At 46.5% G+C, this 22,460-nt stretch overlaps 1 protein-coding gene across 1 annotated transcript in view; it reads left to right on the plus strand.

Moving 5' to 3' along the window:
• The first annotated feature begins 8,458 nt into the window (after window positions 1-8,458).
• CD4 (CD4 molecule) overlaps window positions 8,459-22,460 on the plus strand; it is a 46,610-nt gene continuing 32,608 nt past the window's right edge. Inside the window, 3 exon segments of the mRNA NM_001003252.1 lie at window positions 8,459-8,553; window positions 15,200-15,311; window positions 15,436-15,600. Of these exon segments, the coding sequence (NP_001003252.1) occupies window positions 15,263-15,311; window positions 15,436-15,600 (214 nt within the window). The 5' untranslated portion in view covers window positions 8,459-8,553; window positions 15,200-15,262.

The raw sequence follows: 22,460 nt of genomic DNA on the forward strand, positions 1-22,460 counted from the left end.
TACTGGATATCCCACTGAGCCTGGGCTCCATGTGCACAGTGACACGAACCATGAGGCTGAAGATATATCCTTGTGGAGCCACAGTGGCCAGAGACCTGGGGACAGAGAACACTTGGGGACAGAGGGTTGGATACCTTGGTTCTGGGCAGAGACTTAGAGGGAGAGGGGCACCCTCTGAAGCCTGAATAATAATGAACCACTAAAAGCAATCTGAGGTTCTGAGCCTTAGGGTGGTGGTAACCTCTGAGCCTTGTCACAGTTAGAGAAACAGTGTAGGCTCTGGCACTCACCAGAGATAATCACACTGTCAGCTGAAGTCCTGAAGTTCTTTTGAGTAGCCTCAAAACCATCATCCCCACCCTTTGCTGTGGGCTGGGGGTAGCTGCTGAGAAGACTCCTCAAATCTGCCCTGTGACCCTGTTCTCCATAGCTGTGGTGGAAGCCCCCCTGTTTTAATGGAGCAGGGGTTTTCTGGAAAGTTCTGTGGGTGGCAATTTTCCTCTCTACTGGGTAACATCCTATGCCCTTTGGGCTTATGAGAGTAGTCATCAAAGATTCACCATCACCTATATGGGGACTTCCCCATGCTCCTGAATGAAGGGGACAGGGAGGGGACAGAGGCAGAATGAAAGGCCACCTGGTTCCTCTACCCACTCAGGAAGAGAAGAGCAAAGAAGGATAGAAATAAGAGGGGACATGGGGCTCATGCATACAGGGCTTCTTTTATTCATTCATTTTTTTTAAGATTTTATTTATTTATTCATGAGAGACACAGAGGGAGAGGGAGAGGCACAGACAGAGGGAGAAGCAGGCTCCCCATGGGGATCCCAAAGCAAGATTCGATCTCACAACCTCAGAATCACAACCTGAGCCAACGGCATATGTTCAACTACTGAGCCATCCAGGTGTCCTCCTTTTATTCATTCTTACCTCTTTCTCTGTGGGATTTCTCCTAGGAGTGACACATTCCTGTTCCTTCCCAAGCACCGTTCCCCAAAACCCCACTCCCCATCCAGCAAAAGAGAGTACTTTTGCTGTCCTCTTAAGGACCCCCAGGGAGCTAGATGAATTCATCTTGCATCTCCAAGTTCATTGGCAAACCAGTGTTCCAGGTTGGAGTTTTGAAGGGGAAGGGGCATTAAGGAGGCTGGGAGCTCAGGCCTTTACTGGGGGCCAGGGTGGGAGATCATCTTAAACACTTGTTAAAAAAAGGAAGCAGGGGATGTCTGGGTGGCTCCGTGGTTTAGTGTCTGCCTTTGGCTCAGGGTGTGATCCTGAAGTTCAGGGATCAAGTCCCACATCAGGTTCCCCATGGGGAGCCTGCTTCTCTCTCTGCCTATACCTCTGCCTCTCTCTGTGTCTTTCATGAATAAATAAAATCTTTAAAATAGAAAAAAAGAAGGAGGGCAGCCCCGGTGGCGCAGCGGTTTAGCGCTGCCTGCAGCCTGGGGTGTGATCCTGGGGTCCCGGGATCGAGTCCCACATCGGGCTCCCTGCATGGAGCCTGCTTCTCCCTCTGCCTGTGTCTCTGCCTCTCTCTTCGCTCTCTCTGAATGAATAAATAAATAAATCTTTTAAAAAAAAAAAACATTTAAAAAAAAAAGAAAAAAAGAAGGAAGCAAAAAAAGGGGGGGAAGAGACCTACCTATTTGTTACTACATAACATAGTTGCCACATAACAAGTCATCCCCAAAGTAAGTAATTTAAAACAATAAACATATGATCTCACACAGTCAGGAAGAGCAGCTTCGCTGAATCATTCTGGTACAGGATCTTTTGTGAAACTGCTAAGATGTGGGTCAGGGCTGTGGTCATCTAACGGCTTGGCCAGGATGGAGGATCTGTTTCCAAAACGGTGGCTGCTGGCCAGAGGCCATAGTTCCTTCCAGAGTGGGCCTCTTCCTATGGCTGCTCACTACATGGCAACTCACTTCCTCAGAGGGAGAGGGTGGCCATGAAAAAAATACCATATCTTTATAATCTAATCTAGAAAGTGATATACCTCACTTCTGCCCTATTCTATTGGTCACACAGACTGATGCTGGTACAATAAATAGGAGGCGACAACATACAGGTGTGAATTAGAAATAGTAGGAATCATTGCGGGCCATCTTGCTTATGATAGCCTGGCTATCATGGGGGAACAGTGCCTATAAAGAGAGATAGGCCGAATGAGGAGAGGGAGCATCTCTGAGTTCCTCCATCCCTAGCCTTGGGCCTGACAGCTTCCTCCACTGTCTACTGTCCAGAAGTTCTAGAGGCCAAACGAGGTCCAGAGCCTTGCCAAGACAAATGTGTCAGGCAAGAGGCCATACTGTGCTCATTCAGACCCATGGTCACATTTGCCAGTGTCTCCCCTAAACTTTGATTTGGTCTCTCATTTCCCTGCCCAGGGCAGGTGCAGAAATTTCCCAGCCCACCTCCCCAACCAGGCAAGAAGTATTAGGGTTCAGGCCTGAGGTCCTGCTCTTGCCACCCACCCCTCTCTAAAGGAGGTGAGCAAAGAGCTTAGGGGTTCCTGCTCAGGCCCACCCCCAGTTGGAGTTAGCCCTTTGAAGGGAATGGAGTTGGGGTGGGGATGGCTTCTAGCTGCTCCACTCTCGCTGACAGTTTCTCTAAGGGCTGCAGGTGCCAGCTGGCTGAGTCCAAGCCTAGCTCTGAAATTTGCCCGCTCAAACCTCCCACAGGATGTGGGAGGCCCAGGAGCCTTCCCCAGAGTTGCCAAACATGATCATGGAACTAGGGACAATATGGCTGGGGTAGAGGTGGGTCAGCCCTCCAAGACTCTGCTTCCCAAAGAATGGCCCCTGTCACCCTTCCCCCACACCCCCATCCCTAGCCCTGCCCCCACCCCCTTTGCAGAGGGTGTCAATGCAGCTGCAGATGTTTCTGGTAAGGAGGCCACCACAAGACTGCACCTGGGGCTTCCAACTCTCTACTCCACGGGCTGTCCTACCCCTTCTCCAGCAGCCTGGTTCCTGACACTCCATCAGCAGGTAACCCTGGTAGATGGGCTTCACTCAACTCTCCACCCTTTTCCCACCTTAGGCTCCCTCCCCTCCTCCAGCCTGGAGACAGAATCCACTCAGCAAATAATAGCTCTCCACCAGGAAGCAGGAGACTTCTGGAAATCCCCATACTCCATGCTTACAGGCCTATGATGGATCAGACAGCTTCACTTCAGTTTTTTCTTCTGTAAAGGAGGCAGGGGTGGGGGTGGGGCATAGTAATACCTATGAAAAAGTTCCATGTGCTAATGTATGTGAAAGTGCTTGGAAAGTAGAAAAATCACTCAGTAGATGTAAGGGATTACAGTAGTCAGAAGCCCCAGACATGCTTGTCAGCCTCATATCCCTCCATCACTGTGGGAGAAGACTTCTCTTAGCCATCAGTCTGGCCTTTCTTTTTTCCCTTTTTGTAAAAGGTTTATTTATTCATTTATTTATTTTTAAGCAATCTCTCCACCTAACACGGGGCTCAAACTCATGCCCCTAGGATCCAGAGTTGCATGCTCTCCCGACTGAGCCAGCCAGGCATACCCCTCCCCACCATCTTGGTCTTTCTGAATGCAGAATAGAGATAGTGGAGTGAAGGGGACCATCAAGGGCTGGGGCCCCAGCAGGTAAGTTGGAATCCCAGTTCCACCAATTATAGTTACCAGCTCTGACTGTTAGCAATTTTCTTCAACTCTTTGAGGCTTAGTTTCCTCCTCTGTGTGATCTGAAGAAAAATACTTATGCCCAGTCAATGTCCTGAGAATTAAATCAAATACACAGCCGTACAAATCTCATAGCAGTCCTGTTAACAGAAACTTCCTCTTTCCTCCTGTTGTCTTTTCCTGTTTGGAAATCAGAGGAAAATCCAGTTTCTTGGGGCCTGTTAACTGCCGAGAATACATCTTCATAGGCACTCAAAGTCACAGACCCAAGGGCTAGAAGTCCTCACACATTCCATCTGGTCCACTGCTTGCAAATTGGTGGCCCTAAGCTAGATCCAGCCCTTTGCTTTGTTTGACTCTCTCAGGGTTGGAACAACAGGAAATTAGTTGCTAACATTAAAGTTAGGGGATGTCGGGCAGCGGTTTAGCACTGCCTTCAGCCCAGGGCCTGATCCTGGAGACTTGGGATCGAGTTCCACGTCGGGCTCCCTGCGTGGAGCCTGCTTCTCCCTCTGCCTGTGTCTCTGCATCTCTCTCTCTCATGAATAAATAAAATCTTAAAAAAAAAAATTAGGGGATATCATATACAAGTTTGGTTTTCCACCTTCCCTTGAAAGTTTGGCAGACCTGGAAGGCAAGTCTGCGTTCACATTCTGGTGCGACCTCTCCTATCAACTCAGCTGGAGCTGTGTGGTCAGTGGCTGCCCTCATTACATGAGACATTTGATTTTGCGATCATTGCTTTCCTTTCATTCATTCAAAGAGTATTCAACAGTGGGGCTGGGGGAGGATGATGGGCAGTCTAAAGGGTGCAGAGCTTTAGTTGGGGAAGATGAAAAAGTCCTGGAGATGGATGGTGGTAATGGCTGCCTAATAACATGAATGTACTTAAGGCCACAGAACTGTAGACTTAAGAGTGGTTAAAATGGTAAATTTTACAGTATGCATATTTTACCACAACAAATTTTTATTAAAGATTTTATTTATTTATTTATTTATTTATTTATTTATTTATTTATTTGAGAGAGAGAAGGAGAACAAGAGTAGGGGGAGGGGCAGAGAGACAAGCAGACTCCCTGCAGAGCAGGGACCACCCCACTCTCATGTGGGGCTCCATCCCAGGACCCTGAGATCATGACCTGAGCCAAAATCAAGAGTTGGACATTAAACAGACTGAGTGGGATCCCTGGGTGGCGCAGCGGTTTGGCGCCTGCCTTTGGCCCAGGGCTCGATCCTGGAGACCCGGGATCGAATCCCACATCGGGCTCTCAGTGCATGGAGCCTGCTTCTCCCTCTGCCTGTGTCTCTGCCTCTCTCTCTGTGACTATCATAAATAAATAAATTAAAAAAAAAACCAGACTGAGTCACCCAGGCACCCCTCAATATTTTTTTTTTTTTTTTTTTTTTTATTTATGATAGTCACAGAGAGAGAGAGAGGCAGAGACACAGGCAGAGGGAGAAGCAGGCTCCATGCACCGGGAGCCCGACGTGGGATTCGATCCCGGGTCTCCAGGATCGCGCCCTGGGCCAAAGGCAGGCGCCAAACCGCTGCGCCACCCAGGGATCCCCCCTCAATATTTTTAATAAAAGATTCAATACTAAGGGTTTACCAGGCCCAAGGCACTCTGCTGGTTGCTAAGTAAGGACCCAGCTAAGACATGGTCACCACTCAACTCTGCTAAAAAAGCACTAAACAACAATTTCATAATTATTACACTTGGACCAGTGCTTGCAAGGGAGAGGAAGTACACAGTACTGGGAGATCCTACCTTATTAAAGGAGCCTTGTTTCAACTGAGGAGCTTGAGAGGAGGGGTCATGTGCAGAGGATAGCCAAGCAACAAGATCCAGACACACAAATCCTGCCGAGGCATGTGGCAAGGTGCTCCCTCACCTCCCTTGCCTCTGAAGCACCTGCCTCCAGACTTCTTTCAGGTAAGAAATCAGCAGTCTCAGTTAAGCCTCTATTAGTTGAATTTTCTTTCACTGGTAGCAGAGCCCACTGCTCCCTGTTACACACTTCCCAGGGAAGCCTTTCTTGATCTTCTAGTTGAAATAAGGCTCTCTATAATAAGATCCCCAGCCCTCTGGACTTCTCTTTTGTAGCACATGACTAATTGTGATGGTATTAATTGTTCAGTGTCGATGACACAAGCTGGAGTTGTGACCATGTCTGGCTTACTTATTACATCTCCAGCACCCACAGAGTGGCTTGGGTCTGGAAGACACTTGCATAGGGGCACCTGGCTGGCTCAGTCAGTAGAGCCTGCGACTCTTGATCTTGGGGTTATGGGTCTGAGCCCCACATTGGTTGTAGAAATTACTTAAAAATAAAATCTTAAAAAAATAATAATAAAATAAAATAAAATAAAATAAAATAAAATCTTAAAAAAAAAAAAAAAAAAGGGATCCCTGGTGGCTCAGTGGTTTGGTGCCTGCTTTTGGCCCAGGGCGCAATCCTGGAGTCCCAGGACCAAGTTCCGCGTCGGGCTCCCAGCACGGAGCCTGCTTCTCCCTCCTCCTGTGTCTCTGCCTCTCTCTCTCTCTCTCTCTCTCTCTATGTCTATCATAAATAAATAAATAAGTAAATAAGTAAATAAATAAATAAATAAATAAATCTTTTTAAAAAGTAAAATAAAATCTTAAAAAAAAACCAACTTGGGATCCCTGGGTGGCGCAGCGGTTTGGCGCCTGCCTTTGGCCCAGGGCGCGATCCTGGAGACCCGGGATTGAATCCCACGTCAGGCTCCGGGTGCATGGAGACTGCTTCTCCCTCTGCCTATGTCTCTGCCTCTCTCTCTCTCTGTGTGTGACTATCATAAAAAAAAATAAAATAAAATAAAAAATAAAAACTTCCTCCTCTTAAAAAAAAAAAAAAACAACTTGTTGAATATATGAATGAATGGGCAGACTGGATTAGATCAGAGGTTAGATACTTAAATGCCCATTAGGATCTGCAAGGTAATGCAAACAAGAAAAGCAGGCTGGCTATAAATAAGCCTGCAGGAAGGAGATACAGCCTGTGGAGGACACATACCCATCCTGTAGGGACAGTCCTTAGAGGTTGCACAGAACACTTGCACTTACATCCTTTAACCAAAATTAAGTCATTTAACTATATCCAGTTGTAAGGGAGACTGGGATTCAGTATACATTAAATCTGGGCAGCCATGAGCTCAGCTAAAAAGGTAGGGTTCTATTATAAAGAAAGAAAGAGACAACATTTGGGGGACAACCAAAAGTTTGTGCAGAGAAATAGAGAAGATCTGAAGAATGAACAAAAATGTCCTAGATCAGTGGCTCTAACAGTGTGACCCGCAGTGTGTGTGTGTGTGTGTGTGTGTGTGTGTGTGTGTGTGTGTGAGGTGGTTCCTGAGACCCTTTCAGGGAGATCTTGAGGTCAAGCTACTTGCATAAAAATAATAAGACATTATTGGCTTTTGTCACTATGTTGACATTGCAATGATGTTGCAAAAGCAATCTGGGTTAGACTGCTGCCTTAGCATAAATCAAGGCAGCAGAGCCAAACTGTGCTGTAGTCATTTTGTTCTTCAACTGCCAGGCACTTGCAGTAAAAAAAAGAATAAAAATATTAATGCCACTTTCACTTAAGAATGCCTTTGATGAAGCAGTAAATATTAATGTTATTAAATCTCAAACCTTGAGTACACTGTGCTATAAAATGAGAAGTAGCATGACTGCCTTTCTGCTGCAAATGAATCACAATGTTGTCTCAAATAGAAACACCTGCATTAATTGTTGGGCATTGCAAGCTCAACTAGCCACTTTTTTCATAGCAGGGAAAGGTTATGGTCACATGGGCACATTTAAATGAGCACTTGGGCTGCTGGTGCAGGATGGCCTAGAGGACAACAGAATGGGGAGGCCAGGAGACCAGTGAGGAGGCAGGGGCTGTCGCCCAGGCACAGGATGGGGATGGCATTTGGGGTTAGAATGGATGGAACAGTGGTAGTTGGGCAGAGTGACTCGGATAGACATCTAAGAGAGTTTGAAGGTAACATCCACAGGAAATGGCGAATAAACACATGCAAGGAGTTGGGTGAAGGAGTCAGAGATTACACCCAGTTTATTTGGCATGAGCAGCTGGGAGGTGCCAAAGCCTTCGCTAAGTGGGGGACTTGTAGAAGTAGGTCTGGAGGGTAGTGGTAAGTAGATGATACGTGTAGTTTGGGGCATGTTGGGTTTGCTACGTGTGGTGAGAATCCAAAAGGAGATGTCTGATGAGCAGATGGATCTACACATCTGGAGCTCAAGAGAGACATGGGCTGGAGAAACACTTGAGGCCTGGCCAGACAGGAAGGTCCAGAGGAAAAGGGTCTGGTCCATGGTCACTCTGGGGGTCAGTCCTCAGGTCTCAGGTAACTGCCCAGACCCTCTCTGCCACACGGGGCCAGCTGGAATGCCTTCTTCGGTGCCTCCTTGCTGAACAAATGCCCTCAGGACTCTGGAGCAAGGGGATGTTTGGGGCTTACCACGAGTGTCCTCATGTGCCCTCTACTTCCTTTCTACTTCTTCCACTGAAATCCAGACCAGCTTGCAAGTATCATTGAGGCCATCTTTTTTCTTGTTACACAACAAGAAATGCTGTGACACTCTATTCTCCAGCCTGGTTCTGCTCAACTTTTTCCTTTGACTTTGGCATTTTCACTTTGACATCTTCCCCAAGAGGCAGGGGGTGGGCACCCCAGCCCCAGATGGTGACACTGGGGGCTGGCCCAGGCCTGGGGTGTGGAGGAGCCTTGCTGCCAGGCTTCCTGTCTCTTCGTTTACATACATCTCTGCAGAAGTAACAAGCGTTCTTCCCCGTGCGCTCCTAGCCTTCACATAGACACACCTGCGTGAGAAGCAGAGGGGAGGAAAGACACAGGCCCAGAGGTAAGACGGACAGACTCAGCTTCATTCCTTTCCATGGGTCTGGGAAGGGGAGGAGAATGCGGCAGCAGATGTGGTGAAATGTTCTGGACTCCCAGTTTTCTGCCCACAATTCTGGCCACCTTGTCTTGTATTTCACACTGGATCTGTGAGTTTCAAGAGGCTGGGGATTATGGAAAATTTCTCTCTGCATCCCCCTGTGCATATCCCTTTAGTGCTTGGAGCAGACGGTGCTCCTCAGAGAGGTGTTGAGCTGGATTACAAGATCAGAGAAGGCACAGAGACTTTAGGCCATCTTGGGCTGAGAAAGGCCATGGGAGGCAACTAGTCAAGGGGCAGTGGACGATATGAAGATAGGAAGAGGGGAAAGAAGGAGAAAAGACGGAAGAAAGGGTAGGAAATGAATAGAAAGAATAAATACACATTAAGGAGAAAGGATGCCTATAAAAAAATGAAAAAGGGAAACAAAGGAAAAGCAATAAAATGAGAAAGAAGTGAAATCTAGTCTAGAAGCAATTCTCCTCAAATCAATTTTCCCAGTGATGCAATTGCCAGAAATTTATACCAGAAATCATACTTGTTTGCAGTATTTCAAAAGCCCTATGGTTGAGGTAGCCTCCTTTAACTATCTTTTCTGTTAACACGTATTTCTACATTTTTTTTTTTTTTACTCTTGGGCATTTTTTGTGATTTTTGAATAATATGTCTAAGGGCCCTCCTGTTTTAATGAGCTTTAAAATGATTAACGCAATTCTCAAAAAGGGTTGAAACTGAGCTCTTAGGTATGCAATACTATACAAGTGATAGATACATATTCTTTAGGTAAATATGTCATTAGAAAAAGGGGTTCTAAGGCATTAGTTTTAGATGTCTCAGCTGTTCTAGAAAAGGAGGCTAGGTGGTTTAGAAAAGGATTTGCAGGCCCGTCTTGGGCTTGGTGGGATGTAGGGGATCCAGGAGGTGGTACCCCTCAAGATGGGACACCCTGTACAACTCTAACTTCCCACCTCCAGGCTTTTTGTCCTTTCCCCTTTCCTAAGACCTCCGTGGCTTTGCTGTGCTACCCCACAGGTGTCCTCTGCCTTCCCTTCTAGACATATTCTGGGAGAAGGACCTTTTTGGTACCGGTGGATTCTTCAAAATAGAAAGGCCCCATTATTGCTAATTCAAACATTTCCCTTTGGGTGGAATAGCTCTTCCTGAAAGTCCCGTTGTTGGACAAAATTTTAGGGGCATAAGGCTAAGAGTAGAACCTGATGAGGGAGGTGACTCCGTTTCATATTTTGACAAATAATTTCTTGGGCTGTGTTAGAGTCTGTGGGCTCACACAAAATGGCCGCCATCTTAACCTCAGATGGAGGACTTCCCAGAGGTCAGGGTCAGAGAGAACACCCAATAAGATTTTGGTCTTTCAGTTAGGGGACACGTATACAAAAGAGTTCTACCTTGAAATAAGAATTCCCCCTCATCAACTGGTTCTAGGCAGAAGACTTGTAGCATCTTAGGCCTTGATCCTGGCCATAATGGTGACATGGGGAGTTCAGCAGACCAAGGGCCTTGCACATTTTGGACACTCAGTAAATGTTAAATAAAATAAATTTGAGGAGGGTGGGCAATGGAAGGGGACAGATGGGGGCCTGAGTTTGGAGGGCTCTTCGGTTGAGCTCTGTTCCACACCTTTTGGGGGACCTAGGGGAAGGAAGGAGGGCATGGCTCCCCCACCCACGTGGGCGTCTGAGGCAAAGGAGAGGATGGCGGAGGTTGTAGCCACTGAACCACAAGGGTCCCTTAGAGGGTCATGGTCTCTAGGAAGTTTAAATGAAGCCAATGAGCAGTAGAGAGGGTGTATGTGGTGGTGGGGGGGCACATCCCGTGGCGAGGCTTGAGGGGCTGCCTGGGGGCTCTGGGGAGAAGATGAAAGTGTCTATGGGACCACAGACTGTTTCTGTGGTGGGGCTGTGCCCTCTTCCTCTCCCCAGTCTCGCTCCTCATCCCACCTGGGAGGCCAGGGCCAGGGCAACAGGAATTTCAAAAGCTCTGAGAGTTTGCCAGTGTGTTGCCATTTTGCTCTCATAGTTCTCTCATTCTCTTTTGAGCTCTCTTGTGGTCTCTTGCTCTGGGGCTGTGTCTTGCCTCTCAGAATGTCTTCACCTCTTTCTCTCTGACTATCCGGTTTGTACTATCCTGGGCTTGGCGTGGGGTCAGGGCTCGTGTGAAGTGTAGCTGTGGCTTTAATGAGCTGCTCTGGGTCTCTCCGGCCCATCCTTCCTCATCCTCCTTTGGGGCCTCTGTGTGTTTCTTGGAATATGTCCTTTTCCCTTGGTCCACCCTGCGGACATCTCCCTTGCACCCACCTTCGGCTCCAGGCTGTGCTCTGCAGGCTCCCTTCACATCAAAGCTTGTTGAAAGCTGGCATTCCTGCCAGAAGCCTGGATGCCTATTTACTGGCAAGAAGGGGCTAGAGCTTAGTGGCAGCTGGAGGTGGAGATGAAAAAGAGGGAGAGGCCAGGGGCACTCTAGGCAAGATTGACAGAGCCAGAATTGGGTCCTGGCATGTGGGACCAAGAGGAAGAGAGCTACAGATGTGGGGAGTTGAAGACAGGATACAGAAATGCCCAGATGTGAGCAGAGAAATAAGAAGAGAGAGAGAAAGAGAGAGAGAGAGAGAGTGATGCCAGGACCTGGGGGACCAGCAAGCCCTCCCAGCCCCTCTCAAGGGGCTATGGTGTACAGGATGCTATTGTACTGGGGCACAGTGCCTCTGGGGAGGATGAGGATGTGGGAATCAAAAGCCTGCTCTCTGGGGCGGCAGCGGAAGCCCAAGTCATCAAAGCAAGCAGCAGATGGAAACCCATAGCCTCCTCCACCTAGCTGAACCCTGGGTAAGTTGGAGCAGTACAAGGAGCTGGAGGTGGGGAAGTAGCCCTCTGGCACAGACCACAGGATCATGGCGTGAAGAAGAAGGAAATGACCACCATTTGGGGAAGGGTCAAGAATGTTCCTAGCCTTCTCCAGGCATTCATGCAGAATTTGGACACCAGGGAAGGGATATTCCAAATGGAGACTCCTTTACTCTCTGCTCACTAAGAACACAGTGAGTTGTGATAGGGGGACAGCGGAAGCCACTCTCAGATGGAAGGGTGGCTGTACCGTAGTCTCTCCCCTCCCCACGCCCCATGCTAACTGGTAAACAACTGCACCCATGACTAGCCTCTTTCCTCCTCTTCCGGAGTCCTCATGATTTCTTCACTTCTTATTTCCCTTGTTTAGAAAACAATTCTATCAGGGGCACCTGACTGACTCAGTCGGAAGATCATGCAACTGGTGATCTCAGGGTCATGAGTTCAAGCCCCATGTTGGGTGTAGAGATTACTCAAAAAATAAATAAACAACAACAAAAAATTCCGTCAAGCCTCTGCCTTGAGTTAGGCCCTGGGACATTCTTCCTTCAGGCAGATGGAGTGAGTGGAGTTGGCTTTTTTGTCTTGTTTTAAATCTTCCGGCAAATCTCATTAGGAGGTGCATGTCCCCAGCACCCATCTGAGTACGACAGCCCTATCATGGATCAATACCCAACAGGAAACAGAATCTGCCTCGGATGGTTCAAGAGACTGCAGAAACGAGGTTATTCCCAGGGGTGTGAAGAGGGAACCAGACAGTTCATGGAGGCACACAGATGTTACCAATAGCAGGCAGGGTCCTGAAGGGGCAAGGGTGGAATGATGTTTCCGGAACCCAGTGAGGGTTTGAGCTGAGCCACCTGAAAGGAGCTACAGTCAGGGTGTGGAGAGAAGAAGGGGTGAGGGAAGGAGTATAGCTATTGCCAGAAAGCATGCCAGACTAGGAAGAGAGTTAGGAAAAATGCTCCCACTTCTTTCCCTGCCCCTCCCACCTCTTGTGGGTTCTTCCCACTGGCCAACCCCAACTAGTAGCAGGAGGGCAAGGGAGCCTGGGTGGTAAAGTCTGTCCAAATCAATCTCCTTATAGAGAGCAGGGCAGAGAGGTAGGAGAATGGCCCAGGGATGGGGCGGTGGGGGAGAGGTGGTGGTGATGAGAGGGCACAAGAACAAGCAGCATGGATGGGGATGACTTGGCTTCATTCAGGCCAGGGTTGGCTGTGTACACATACTTCAATGACCCACTTTATTATTTTTTAAACAATTTTATTTATTTATTCATGAGAGACAGGCAGAGGGAGAAGTAGGCTCCCTGTAGGGAGCCTGATGCAGGACTCTATCCCAGGACCCTGGGATCACGCCCTGAACAGAAGGCAGACACTCAACCACTTAGCCACCCAGGTGTCCCTCAATGACCCACTTTAGTAACAGAATTATTATTATTTTTTTTTCTTCTATTTATTTATGATAGTCACAGAGAGAGAGAGAGAGGCAGAGACACAGGCAGAGGGAGAAGCAGGCTCCATGCACCAGGAGCCTGATGTGGGATTCGATCCCGGATCTCCAGGATCGCGCCCTGGGCCAAAGGCAGGCGCCAAACCGCTGCGCCACCCAGGGATCCCTAGTAACAAAATTAATATGTTGAGTACAGAAAGAAATCAGTGATTTTTCCTCCTTCATTCAATTCAATTTCGTTTAACTTAACCAAACATTCCAAATCCCCTCTCTATGCTCCAGCTGGTGCCAGGCCTACACTGGTGGCAGAACTGGCTGGACCATCATCTTCATTCTGAATGAGATCAGGCTTCAGGGCCGGGGTGAAGATGGGAGGGAACCCAAATCACCACATCATGAGACAGAAGGTGGGTTGTGCCCTCAGGGCATCAACAGGGTGCTGTAGGAGTGGGCAGGTAGCTGCAGAGCTCAGACAACAAAGACTAGGCTAGGGGATAGAAAAACGAGGTTGGATGCAGGACCTCATCTTGCCAAGCTCTAGAGGCGTTCATGCTGCTCCCCACCCCCATCCAGGCAACCACCCCTCTGAGGCCTCCTTACAGTCTGGGCCTGGAGGCCTGGAGCTCAGAGATCCGAGCCCTGTTCCTGCCTGCCTTCCAGACATTATCTGGTGGCCTTCCTCAAGTCTCCACTTCTTCCGTGTCATCTGGTCCCCTTCCTAAAACTTTACACAGACCATGTCACATTTCTGCTCAAAAAGCAGCTGTTTTGGGGCACCTGGGTGGCTCAGTGGTTGAGTGTCTGCCTTTGGCTCAGTTCGTGATCCCGGGGTCCTGGGATCGAGTCCTGCATCGGGCTCCCTGTTCAATGGGGATAGCAGATATCCTCTACTGATATCTCTGCCTCTCTTTCCGTGTCTCTCATGACTAAATAAATAAAATCTTAAAAAAAAAAAAAAAAAAAAGCAGTTTCTCCTAGTTGCCTGAAGAACAAAGCCCTGACCTTCTGGCCAACCTGTCCAGGTTCTCAGTCAGGCCTGAGATGTCTTCCCAGATCCCACCAGCTCCCTCCCTGAGTCTTCTCCAGACTCCCAGCCGGGGCACAGCCCTGCCACCTGCCACTCTTTCTGACGCGGGGCAGCAGAGCGGTGGGGTGCTCCTCCCCTTTCCTTTCCCTGTAACTCATGGTTTGCAAACTGGAGCTGGTGACAGCCACCAGGGTGGGGGGTGGGGTTGTGAATACACAGCAGGCTTGACCCACCCCCAGATTCTGATTCAGCAGATCTGGGGTAGGGCCTGAGAATTTGCACTTCCAACAAGTTGACAGGTGACACCTAGGCTGCTGCTGATCCAGGACCACACTTGGAGGATCACTGCTCTAACCTCCCATTGTGCTAGGTCCATTCAGAGCTTTTCTAAATTCTCTCCACCCCCCCAGCCTCAACCACCTCCGGAACTCACAGAAACCAACTCTGAAATAGCGTTTTTCTGCTCTCCCTCAGAGGCTTTACAGGGTTCGTCTGAGAGCAAGCAGGGAGTTTACCCACTGCTCCGTCTCTTCCTCACCCCACACAGTGTGGCCCTCCCCAAGTCCTGGGAATCTGCCTCAAACCTGCCCTCAAGGCAGTCTGTTTTTCTACACTTCCATCATTCTGAGTTGTCTGAGCTCAGGCCTATCTTCTCTCACCAGGATCATTTCAATCATACCTCCTGCGCGCTCGGCCTCTTCTAGCTTGTCTTTCACACAACAGCTGAAGGGGTCCATTCTGCAAATCAAATCATGTACTTCTCGACATAAAGTCCTTGAGTGGCTCCGTAGTGCCTAGGGTCACAGCTCGGTATCATAGCATGGCATTCAAGGACCTTCATGACCTGGCCACGCCCCATCCCCCTGCCCCTTCTCAGTCTCCACCAATTTGCCACCTTCTCTGTGAATCATTTTTTAAATTTAATTTAATTTACTTTATTTATTCATGACACAAGCAGAGACATAGGCAGAGGGAGAAGCAGGCTTCCTGATGCAGGACTGAATCCCAGACCCCGGGATCACCACCTAAGCCGAAGGCAGACACTCAACCCCTGAGCCACCCAGGCATCCCTGTGAATCCTTTTCTGATTCCACTTAGATGGCCTGGGCACAGCATTGTGTGGTGTGTCCTGGTGGATGTCTGCTTAGAAGTATGCACATTTAGGTCCCTGGCTTGGCTGTATGGGTGAGATTGCATACCATCCCCATATGTCCCTTTGCACCCCAGGCTCAGTAAATGCCTACTAACTAATGATCAGTATCTCCCTTAGGCCCTGCACTTTGTGCGGTGTGGGGGGAAGGCCCAGGTCCCTGCCTGTCTCAGGGAATCCACAATGAATCAAGAAGCGGCTTTTAGGCACCTGCTCCTGATGCTGCAATTGGGTGAGTGCGCAGATTTGGAGATCCAATGGGAGGAGGGGCTGCCTGGTAAATGCCAGGGTGGGGAGATGGGGTGGAGGCAGAGCAGCAACAGCCTTGAGGCCTGATTTCCTTCTTTTCTACCTAGTGATGCTCCCAGCGGTCACTCCTGTAAGAGAAGTGGTGTTGGGGAAGGCAGGAGATGCAGTGGAGCTGCCCTGCCAAACTTCCCAGAAGAAGAACATACACTTCAACTGGAGAGATTCTTCCATGGTCCAGATTCTGGGAAATCAGGGCTCCTTCTGGACTGTAGGTAGGGCGGCCCAGCTCCCATGCAGGGAGGAAACCACCATGGACTGAGCATCCCTGGTGTCAGAGCTCTGCTCTTGGTAAACTCTGAGATCCCAGAGGGCTCTGGTTGACAAACTCAGGTGCATTCTCCTAGTCCAGAGTTTCCCTGTGCTAACTGCAGGTGGCCTGGGAAATGGCATTTGGTGTCTATTATAATTTCAGAATTTTAATATTCATGGCCTTAGTTTAATAGATATTAGAAAAATAACTATCATAAAACCTGTGATTTCATGAATATTATTGCGACAGACCCATGTTGATACATTTTTACTTACCAAGAAACAGAGAGAAGACAAAATATGAGTATCAAGAATGAAGATATTTCTATAAAATATCTTCTTTATATTACTATAAAGACATTAAAAGGATAATATGCAAATATTATATCTGCAAGCTAATAAATTTAACAATTTATATAAAATGGAAAAATTCCTTGAAAATCACAATTTACAATTTACCAACTGACACAAGAAGAAACAGAAAATTTTTGAATAGCTCTTTCTACTAAAGAAATTGAACTTGGGGCATCTGGGTGGCTCCGTGGTTGAGCATCTGCCTTTGGCTCAGGTCATGATTCCGGATCTTGGGACCAGTTTTGCGTCAGGCTCCCCACAAGGAGCCTGCTTCCCCCTCTGCCTGTGTCTCTGCCTGTCTGTGTGTCTCTTATGAATAAATAAATAAAATCTTAAAAAAAAAAAAGAAACATATCCACAGTATCATTATCATCCATTAAAAATGAAATATAATCCCTTAATGATGATTAATATCCAGCCAGTGTTCAAATTTTCCCAACTACCTCTAATATTATTTTTACATTTTGTTTATTTGAACAGGATCCGCATAAAAATTTATGCATGGTATTTGGTTGATATGTCCCTTAAGTCCCTTTGAATGTCTATATTTACTCCCCAGACTTTTTTCCCCTTACCACTGATTGGTTGAAGAAACCAGGCAATTGTCCTGTGAAGTTTTGTACATTTGAGTAGGAGCTGGCTGCATTTCCATGGTATTATTTAGCATGTTCCTCTGTCCTTTGAACCTCCTATGGATTGGTGGTTAAACTAGAGACTTGATTTAGTTTTCATTTAATATTTTTGATAGGAATACCTCATAAGTGGTGGTTTGTACTACCAATTTCATCACATCAGGAGCTATGTGATGTCTATCATTCTTTTTGTGCTATTAAGATTAATTGCTGGGTTCAAGTGTTAAATTTAAGTGGTAATTATAAAACACTATTTTTAGTTTCTTAGTTTTTTTCTAAAGATTTTATTTATTTATTCACAAGAGACACAGAGAGGGGGGAGAGAGAGAGAGAGAGAGAGACAGAGACAGAGACAGAGACACAGGCAGAGGAGAAGGCTCCATGCAGGGAGCCTGATGTGGGACTCAATTCTGGTACTCCAGGATCACACCCTGGGCTGAAGGTGGCGCTAAACTGCTGAGCCACCTGGGCTGCCCTCTTAGTTTTTTATAATTGCCTTTTGTTTATGTCAGATGATATGGACTTTCTGTTTATTATAGTGATGTAAACTTTCTTTTTATTTATTTGTTTTTATTTTTTAGAGAGAGAGCATGAGACAGGGATGGGAGGGGCAGAGGGAAAGGGAGAGAGAGAGAATCTTAAGTAGGCTCCACACTCAGTGTGAAAGCTCAATGTGGGGCTTGATCTCATAACTCCAAGATCATGAATTGAGGTGAAGTCAAGAGTAGGATCCTTGGGATGCCTGGGTGGTTCAGTGGTTGAATGTCTGTATTTGGCTCAGGTCGTGAACCCATGATCCTGGGATCTAGTCTGGCATCTGGCTCCCCACAGGGAGTCTGCTTCCTCTTCTGCCCGTGTCTCTTCCTCTCTCTGTGTGTCTCTAATGAAAAAATAAATAAAATCTTTATTAAAAAAAAAACGAGTAGGATGTTTAACCAACTGAGCCACCTCAACTTTCCTTTTAAGATAGATTTATTTAATCTAAAAAAGTGAATGCATTTAAAGATGTTAGATTAATAAGATAGGTAAATTTGGCCAAAATCATGTATAAGATGTGTGAACGGTTGAAGTCTGGGAAATATGGCTCTAGTACAAGACTTTGATTTTACCAGGGAGAAGTCCCTGGCCTCAGTTTGTGCTAGATTGGAGGCAGAGCTGGGGCTAGAGCTTTGGTCTTTCAACTTTCAGGCCTAGGCTCTCCCATGGAAAGTCATCCTCAGGGCAGAAAAACCTGAACTGGCCACAGTGTATTGAAAACCATCTTTGTTAAAAAAAAAAAAAAAAAAAGAAAAGAAAAAATAAAAAGAAAAAGAAAAAGAAAAGAAAAGAAAAGGAATGAAAAGAAAAGAAAATTATCTTTGTTAAAAATGGATGTCTCCTCTTCCTGCCTCTGTCCAGTGGGAGAAAAGTCCTCTGTTTTTGGCAAGGTGGTTCTTGCTGGGCCTCCAGAGTTACAATTCAGACACCCACCCATGTCCATTCTTCATGTTTGGACATGAAGAAAAAGGGGAATATTGGGCTGGATCTTTTTTTTTTTTAATTAAAATATATTTTATTTATTTATTCATGAGAGACACACACAGAGAGAGGTAGAGACATAGACAGATGGAGAAGCAGGCTCCATGCAGGAAGCCTGATGTAGGACTTGATCCCGGGACTCCAGAATCATACCCTGAGCCAAAGGGAGATGCTCAACCACTGAGCCACCCAGGTGTCCCGTGGGCTGAACCAAAGCCATTCCCTAAAATTTACAAAACCCCCAATCCCTGGTCTCTTTCTGGTAAAGACACACAAAGCAGAAATCACCAGGTTAACTGCTCTTTGCCTGCCCGTGTCTTGTCCTTCAAACAGCTATTTAAAGAAGACCCTATGGGGGCCTCTGGGTGGCTTAGTGGTTGAGCATCTGTCTGCCTGTGGTTTGGGTTGTGATCCTGGGGTCCTGGGATAGAGTCTCGCATCCCCGTTCCCCACAGGGAGCCTGCTTCTCCCTCTATCTATGTCTCTGCCTCTCTCCATGTGTCTCTCATGAATAAATAAATAAAATCTTAAAAATAAATAAAATAAAGAGGACCCTATGATCAAAGTAACCTGGGTCCTCCCCTGGCCTGTGGGCCCCTGGTACCCATTATGTAATTTTCACCCCTGGATAGAGCTCAAAACACTCTCACAAACTCTGCAAGTGATTTTCTTGTCTTAGAATTTCATTCTGCTAAATTGCTTGCTAAATAAGTAGACTTTTAGCTTATTCATTTTAAAGTTAAAATGATTTGAAAAAAAATTATACCGGTACACGGTAAACATTTAAAACCATAAAAATGATACCCAGTGGGTTAAAAACAAAGTTCAGCTGAGTAAATTTGAAGGCCTAATAGGCTTTATTCAGTGATTCATAAATTGGGCAGCATCCGGTCTAGCAAATAGAAAAGAGCTCCGAAGAGCTGGGGAGAGGAAAGATTTGTAAAGGCAGAAAAGGAAGTTTATTAGCAAAGAATGCATTGTTTCAGGCAAGGTCACCTGCTTAAGGGGACGGAAGGGGTCTGTCAGGCAGATTTCCTCACTAGTGCTGACCAGGTAATTCGAGATTAACTCATTAAAGGTTATGTTCCTGGGAAAAGCTGAAACTGCAATTAGGTTAGATATTAAGTCTTGGTTTGCTGATGTGGGGGTTAGCATAACTGATTCCATTTTGGTCCTGTTGGCTCTTTCTTTTAACAGTTCCCCTCTTTTGATTACATCTTTCAGCAAAATAGAGTGGCATTAGTGCCACTCCCAGCTACTACTCTAACATTCTTGAAGTTTCTGTTGATTCTTTGGTACTCACAGGTTGTGACTCCTCTCACCCCCCGCCCCCGCCCCCAATCTTTGTGACATTCACAGGTTATAACTTCAGGCTTACAAATTTTAAGTTGGTTGTCTTTTTGTTCCTTTTCTGATGTTCCAGGTTTAGGGAGATCATTTGCTTGGTGGTTAGCAAGTGCAAACATGCATTTAAAGCCTTTGAGAGGGGGCCACCTGTGGCTCAGTGTCACCTGTGAAGGCATCTGCCTTCAGCTCAGGTCATGATCCTGGGGTCCTGGGATTGAACCCCAGGTCGGGTTGGGCACACCTCTTAGCTGGGAGTCTGCTTCTCCCTCTTCCTCTGCCCCTCCCCCTGCTTGTGCCCTCTCTCTCTCTCTCAAATAAATTAAATAAATAAATAAATAAATAAATAAATAAATAAATAAATAAATAAATAAAGCCTTTGAGAAGATACAGTGCACCAGATAGACTACTGTGATCATTATAAGCAGGGTAATTCCCAATGTTTGGAGTGCACTTTGGAATCATGATCCCTAAAACCCAAAACAATAAAAATCAAGTAAGTTAAAAAGAAAGGCACCACTAAAAGAGTCACTTTTCAAACCAAGAGGCTTGTTCAGTGGCCTTATGTAATGGAGTTTCAACTTCCCCAGAGGTGTTAATCCAGGCCCAGCAGGTGGTGTTGGCCACAACACAGACACCTCCTTGCTCAGCTAAAAGAGATTTAAAGTCTGTCTTATCATCAGGAATAACTTTGGCCAGAATCTAAGGATTTTTGCCAGGCACTTTTTATTTTAGCAGTGGGTTCTGCAATACTTTTTTTTTTTTTTTTTTAAGATTTTAAAAAAATTTATTCATGAGAGAGAGAGAGAGGCAGAGACGCAGGCAGAGGGGAGAAGCAGATTCCATGCAGGGAGCCCCACGTGGACTCGGGACTCATCCCTCCCACGTCTCCAGGACCACGCCCTGCGCCGAAGGCGGCACTAAACTGCTGAGCCACCTGGGCTGCCCCCATCTGCAATACTTTCTAGAGTTAAGGATAAGTTCTTGATTGTAGCCTCATTTGCATTTAATAGTAGCCAGGGGAGCCCTGAGCTACCAAGGTAATTTTGAATCATGAATGCCTCCTGGTAATTCCTGCTTGAGTCTGTGGTTCAGGACTGGAAAGGTGACAGTCAGGGAGACCAGTAAAATGTAAGGGTCTGTAGACCATACAGGTGGTTTTATTCTGATTACCCTTGTCTTGTGTCCCTTTCCTAGGTTTGGGATTGTAAACCAGAGGCAGGGAAATGGACCAGGGGGAAGTCTCTAGCATCATGGACAGATCAAATTTCTTGGTGACAAATCTAGCAGTCTGAAGGGTTAACCTTCACCCCCACCCCCACCCCCTGCACCCCACCCTTAGTAACGACCTGGGAGATACAGATGAGGGTGTTATCTTTCCAAGCCAATACCAGAGTGAAGGAAAGAAAGAGAAAAGAAAGAGCTTCATGTTCAGTTTAAGTATGAAGCCTTGATCCAGCTTCTTTGGTGGAAGCAATTTATCTACTGTCAGCTACATCTCTTCTTAGACAATTTGTTTTTTTTTTTTTTTAAATCTTTTTTTTTTAAATTTTTATTTATTTATGATAGTCACAGAGAGAGAGAGAGGCAGAGACACAGGCAGAGGGAGAAGCAGGCTCCATGCACCGGGAGCCTGATGTGGGATTCGATCCCAGGTCTCCAGGATCGCGCCCTGGGCCAAAGGCAGGCGCCAAACCGCTGCGCCACCCAGGGATCCCCTTCTTAGACAATTTGATTCTGAGGTCTCCAGCTTAAAGGTTTTGAGGTGCACAGGGCCAGATGGCAGGTGGAGACTTCTTCAGCTGTAAGGCATGTACCCAAGGCTCACGTCCCTGGAGTTTGGCTGCCATTCAGGTAGCAAGGAGGACCTGGTTTAGTTCCATCCAAGGAGATTCAAAGGCAGTTTTTATTCTTAGTGATTCCAGATCAAAAGGAGGAAAGAAAATCAGAAATGTTCATTTGGAGTTGTAGCCAGATATTTGAGGAAAGTAGGAGAATTCAGGACCCAGTCTGGTATACAGGTATATAAGAACAACTCAAAGACTGCTAACAGGGTTAGAATCTAACATGGACAAAGATGCAAACATAATGTTTGTCTCTACAATTATCCCCATTTTTATCAAAGATAATCACAATAAAACAAATTTGCTTGCATTAAACTTGGTCTGGTTATTTACATAAGTGCAGCAAGAATAGTAATTGACCATATAAACTTTTTTTTTTTTTTACTACTTTGCTGGAGGGATGCCTGGGTGGCTCAGTGGTTGAGCGTCTGCCTTTGGCTCAGGGCTTGATCCTGGGAAGTCCCACATTGGGCTCCCTGTAGGGAGCCTGCTTCTGCTCTGCCTGTGTCTCTGCCTCTCTCTCTCTCTCTCTCTGTCTCTCATGAATAAATAAATAAAATCTTTAAAGAAAAAAAAAAAGACTGCTTTGCTGAAACCTTATGAATAAGGTACCAGGCCAATTTTTCCAAGGGGCTTTATTGGCTCCATGAAGTCGACCTTTCTTTCTTTCTTTCTTTCTTTCTTTCTTTCTTTCTTTCTTTCTTTCTTTCTTTCTTTCTTCTTTCTTTCTTTCTTTCTTTCTTTCTTTTTCTTTCTTCCTTCCTTCCTTCCTTCCTTCCTTCCTTCCTTCCTTCCTTCCTTCCTTCCTTCCTTTCTTTCTTTCTTTCTTTCTTTCTTTCTTTCTTCTTTCTCTTTCTTTCTTTCCTTCCTTCTTTCTTTTTTTTAACCTTATATCTTCAAAGCTGTCTAGTCATATCTGGGTCTATGCCCATCTCTCTTAAATAAAACATTCTAGTCAAAGTCTTGGTAATAGGGCAGCCCAGGTGGCTCAGCGGTTTAGCGCCGCCTTCAGTCCAGGGCCTGATCCTGGAGTCCCAGTTCGGGCTCCCTGGGGGGAGCCTGCTTCTCCCTCTGCCTGTGTCTCTGCCTCTCTCTGTGTGTCTCTCGTGAATAAATAAATAAAATCTTTAA

The sequence above is a fragment of the Canis lupus genome, chromosome 27 (assembly GCF_011100685.1).
Source record: "Canis lupus familiaris isolate Mischka breed German Shepherd chromosome 27, alternate assembly UU_Cfam_GSD_1.0, whole genome shotgun sequence".
Taxonomy (NCBI): Eukaryota; Metazoa; Chordata; class Mammalia; order Carnivora; family Canidae; genus Canis; species Canis lupus.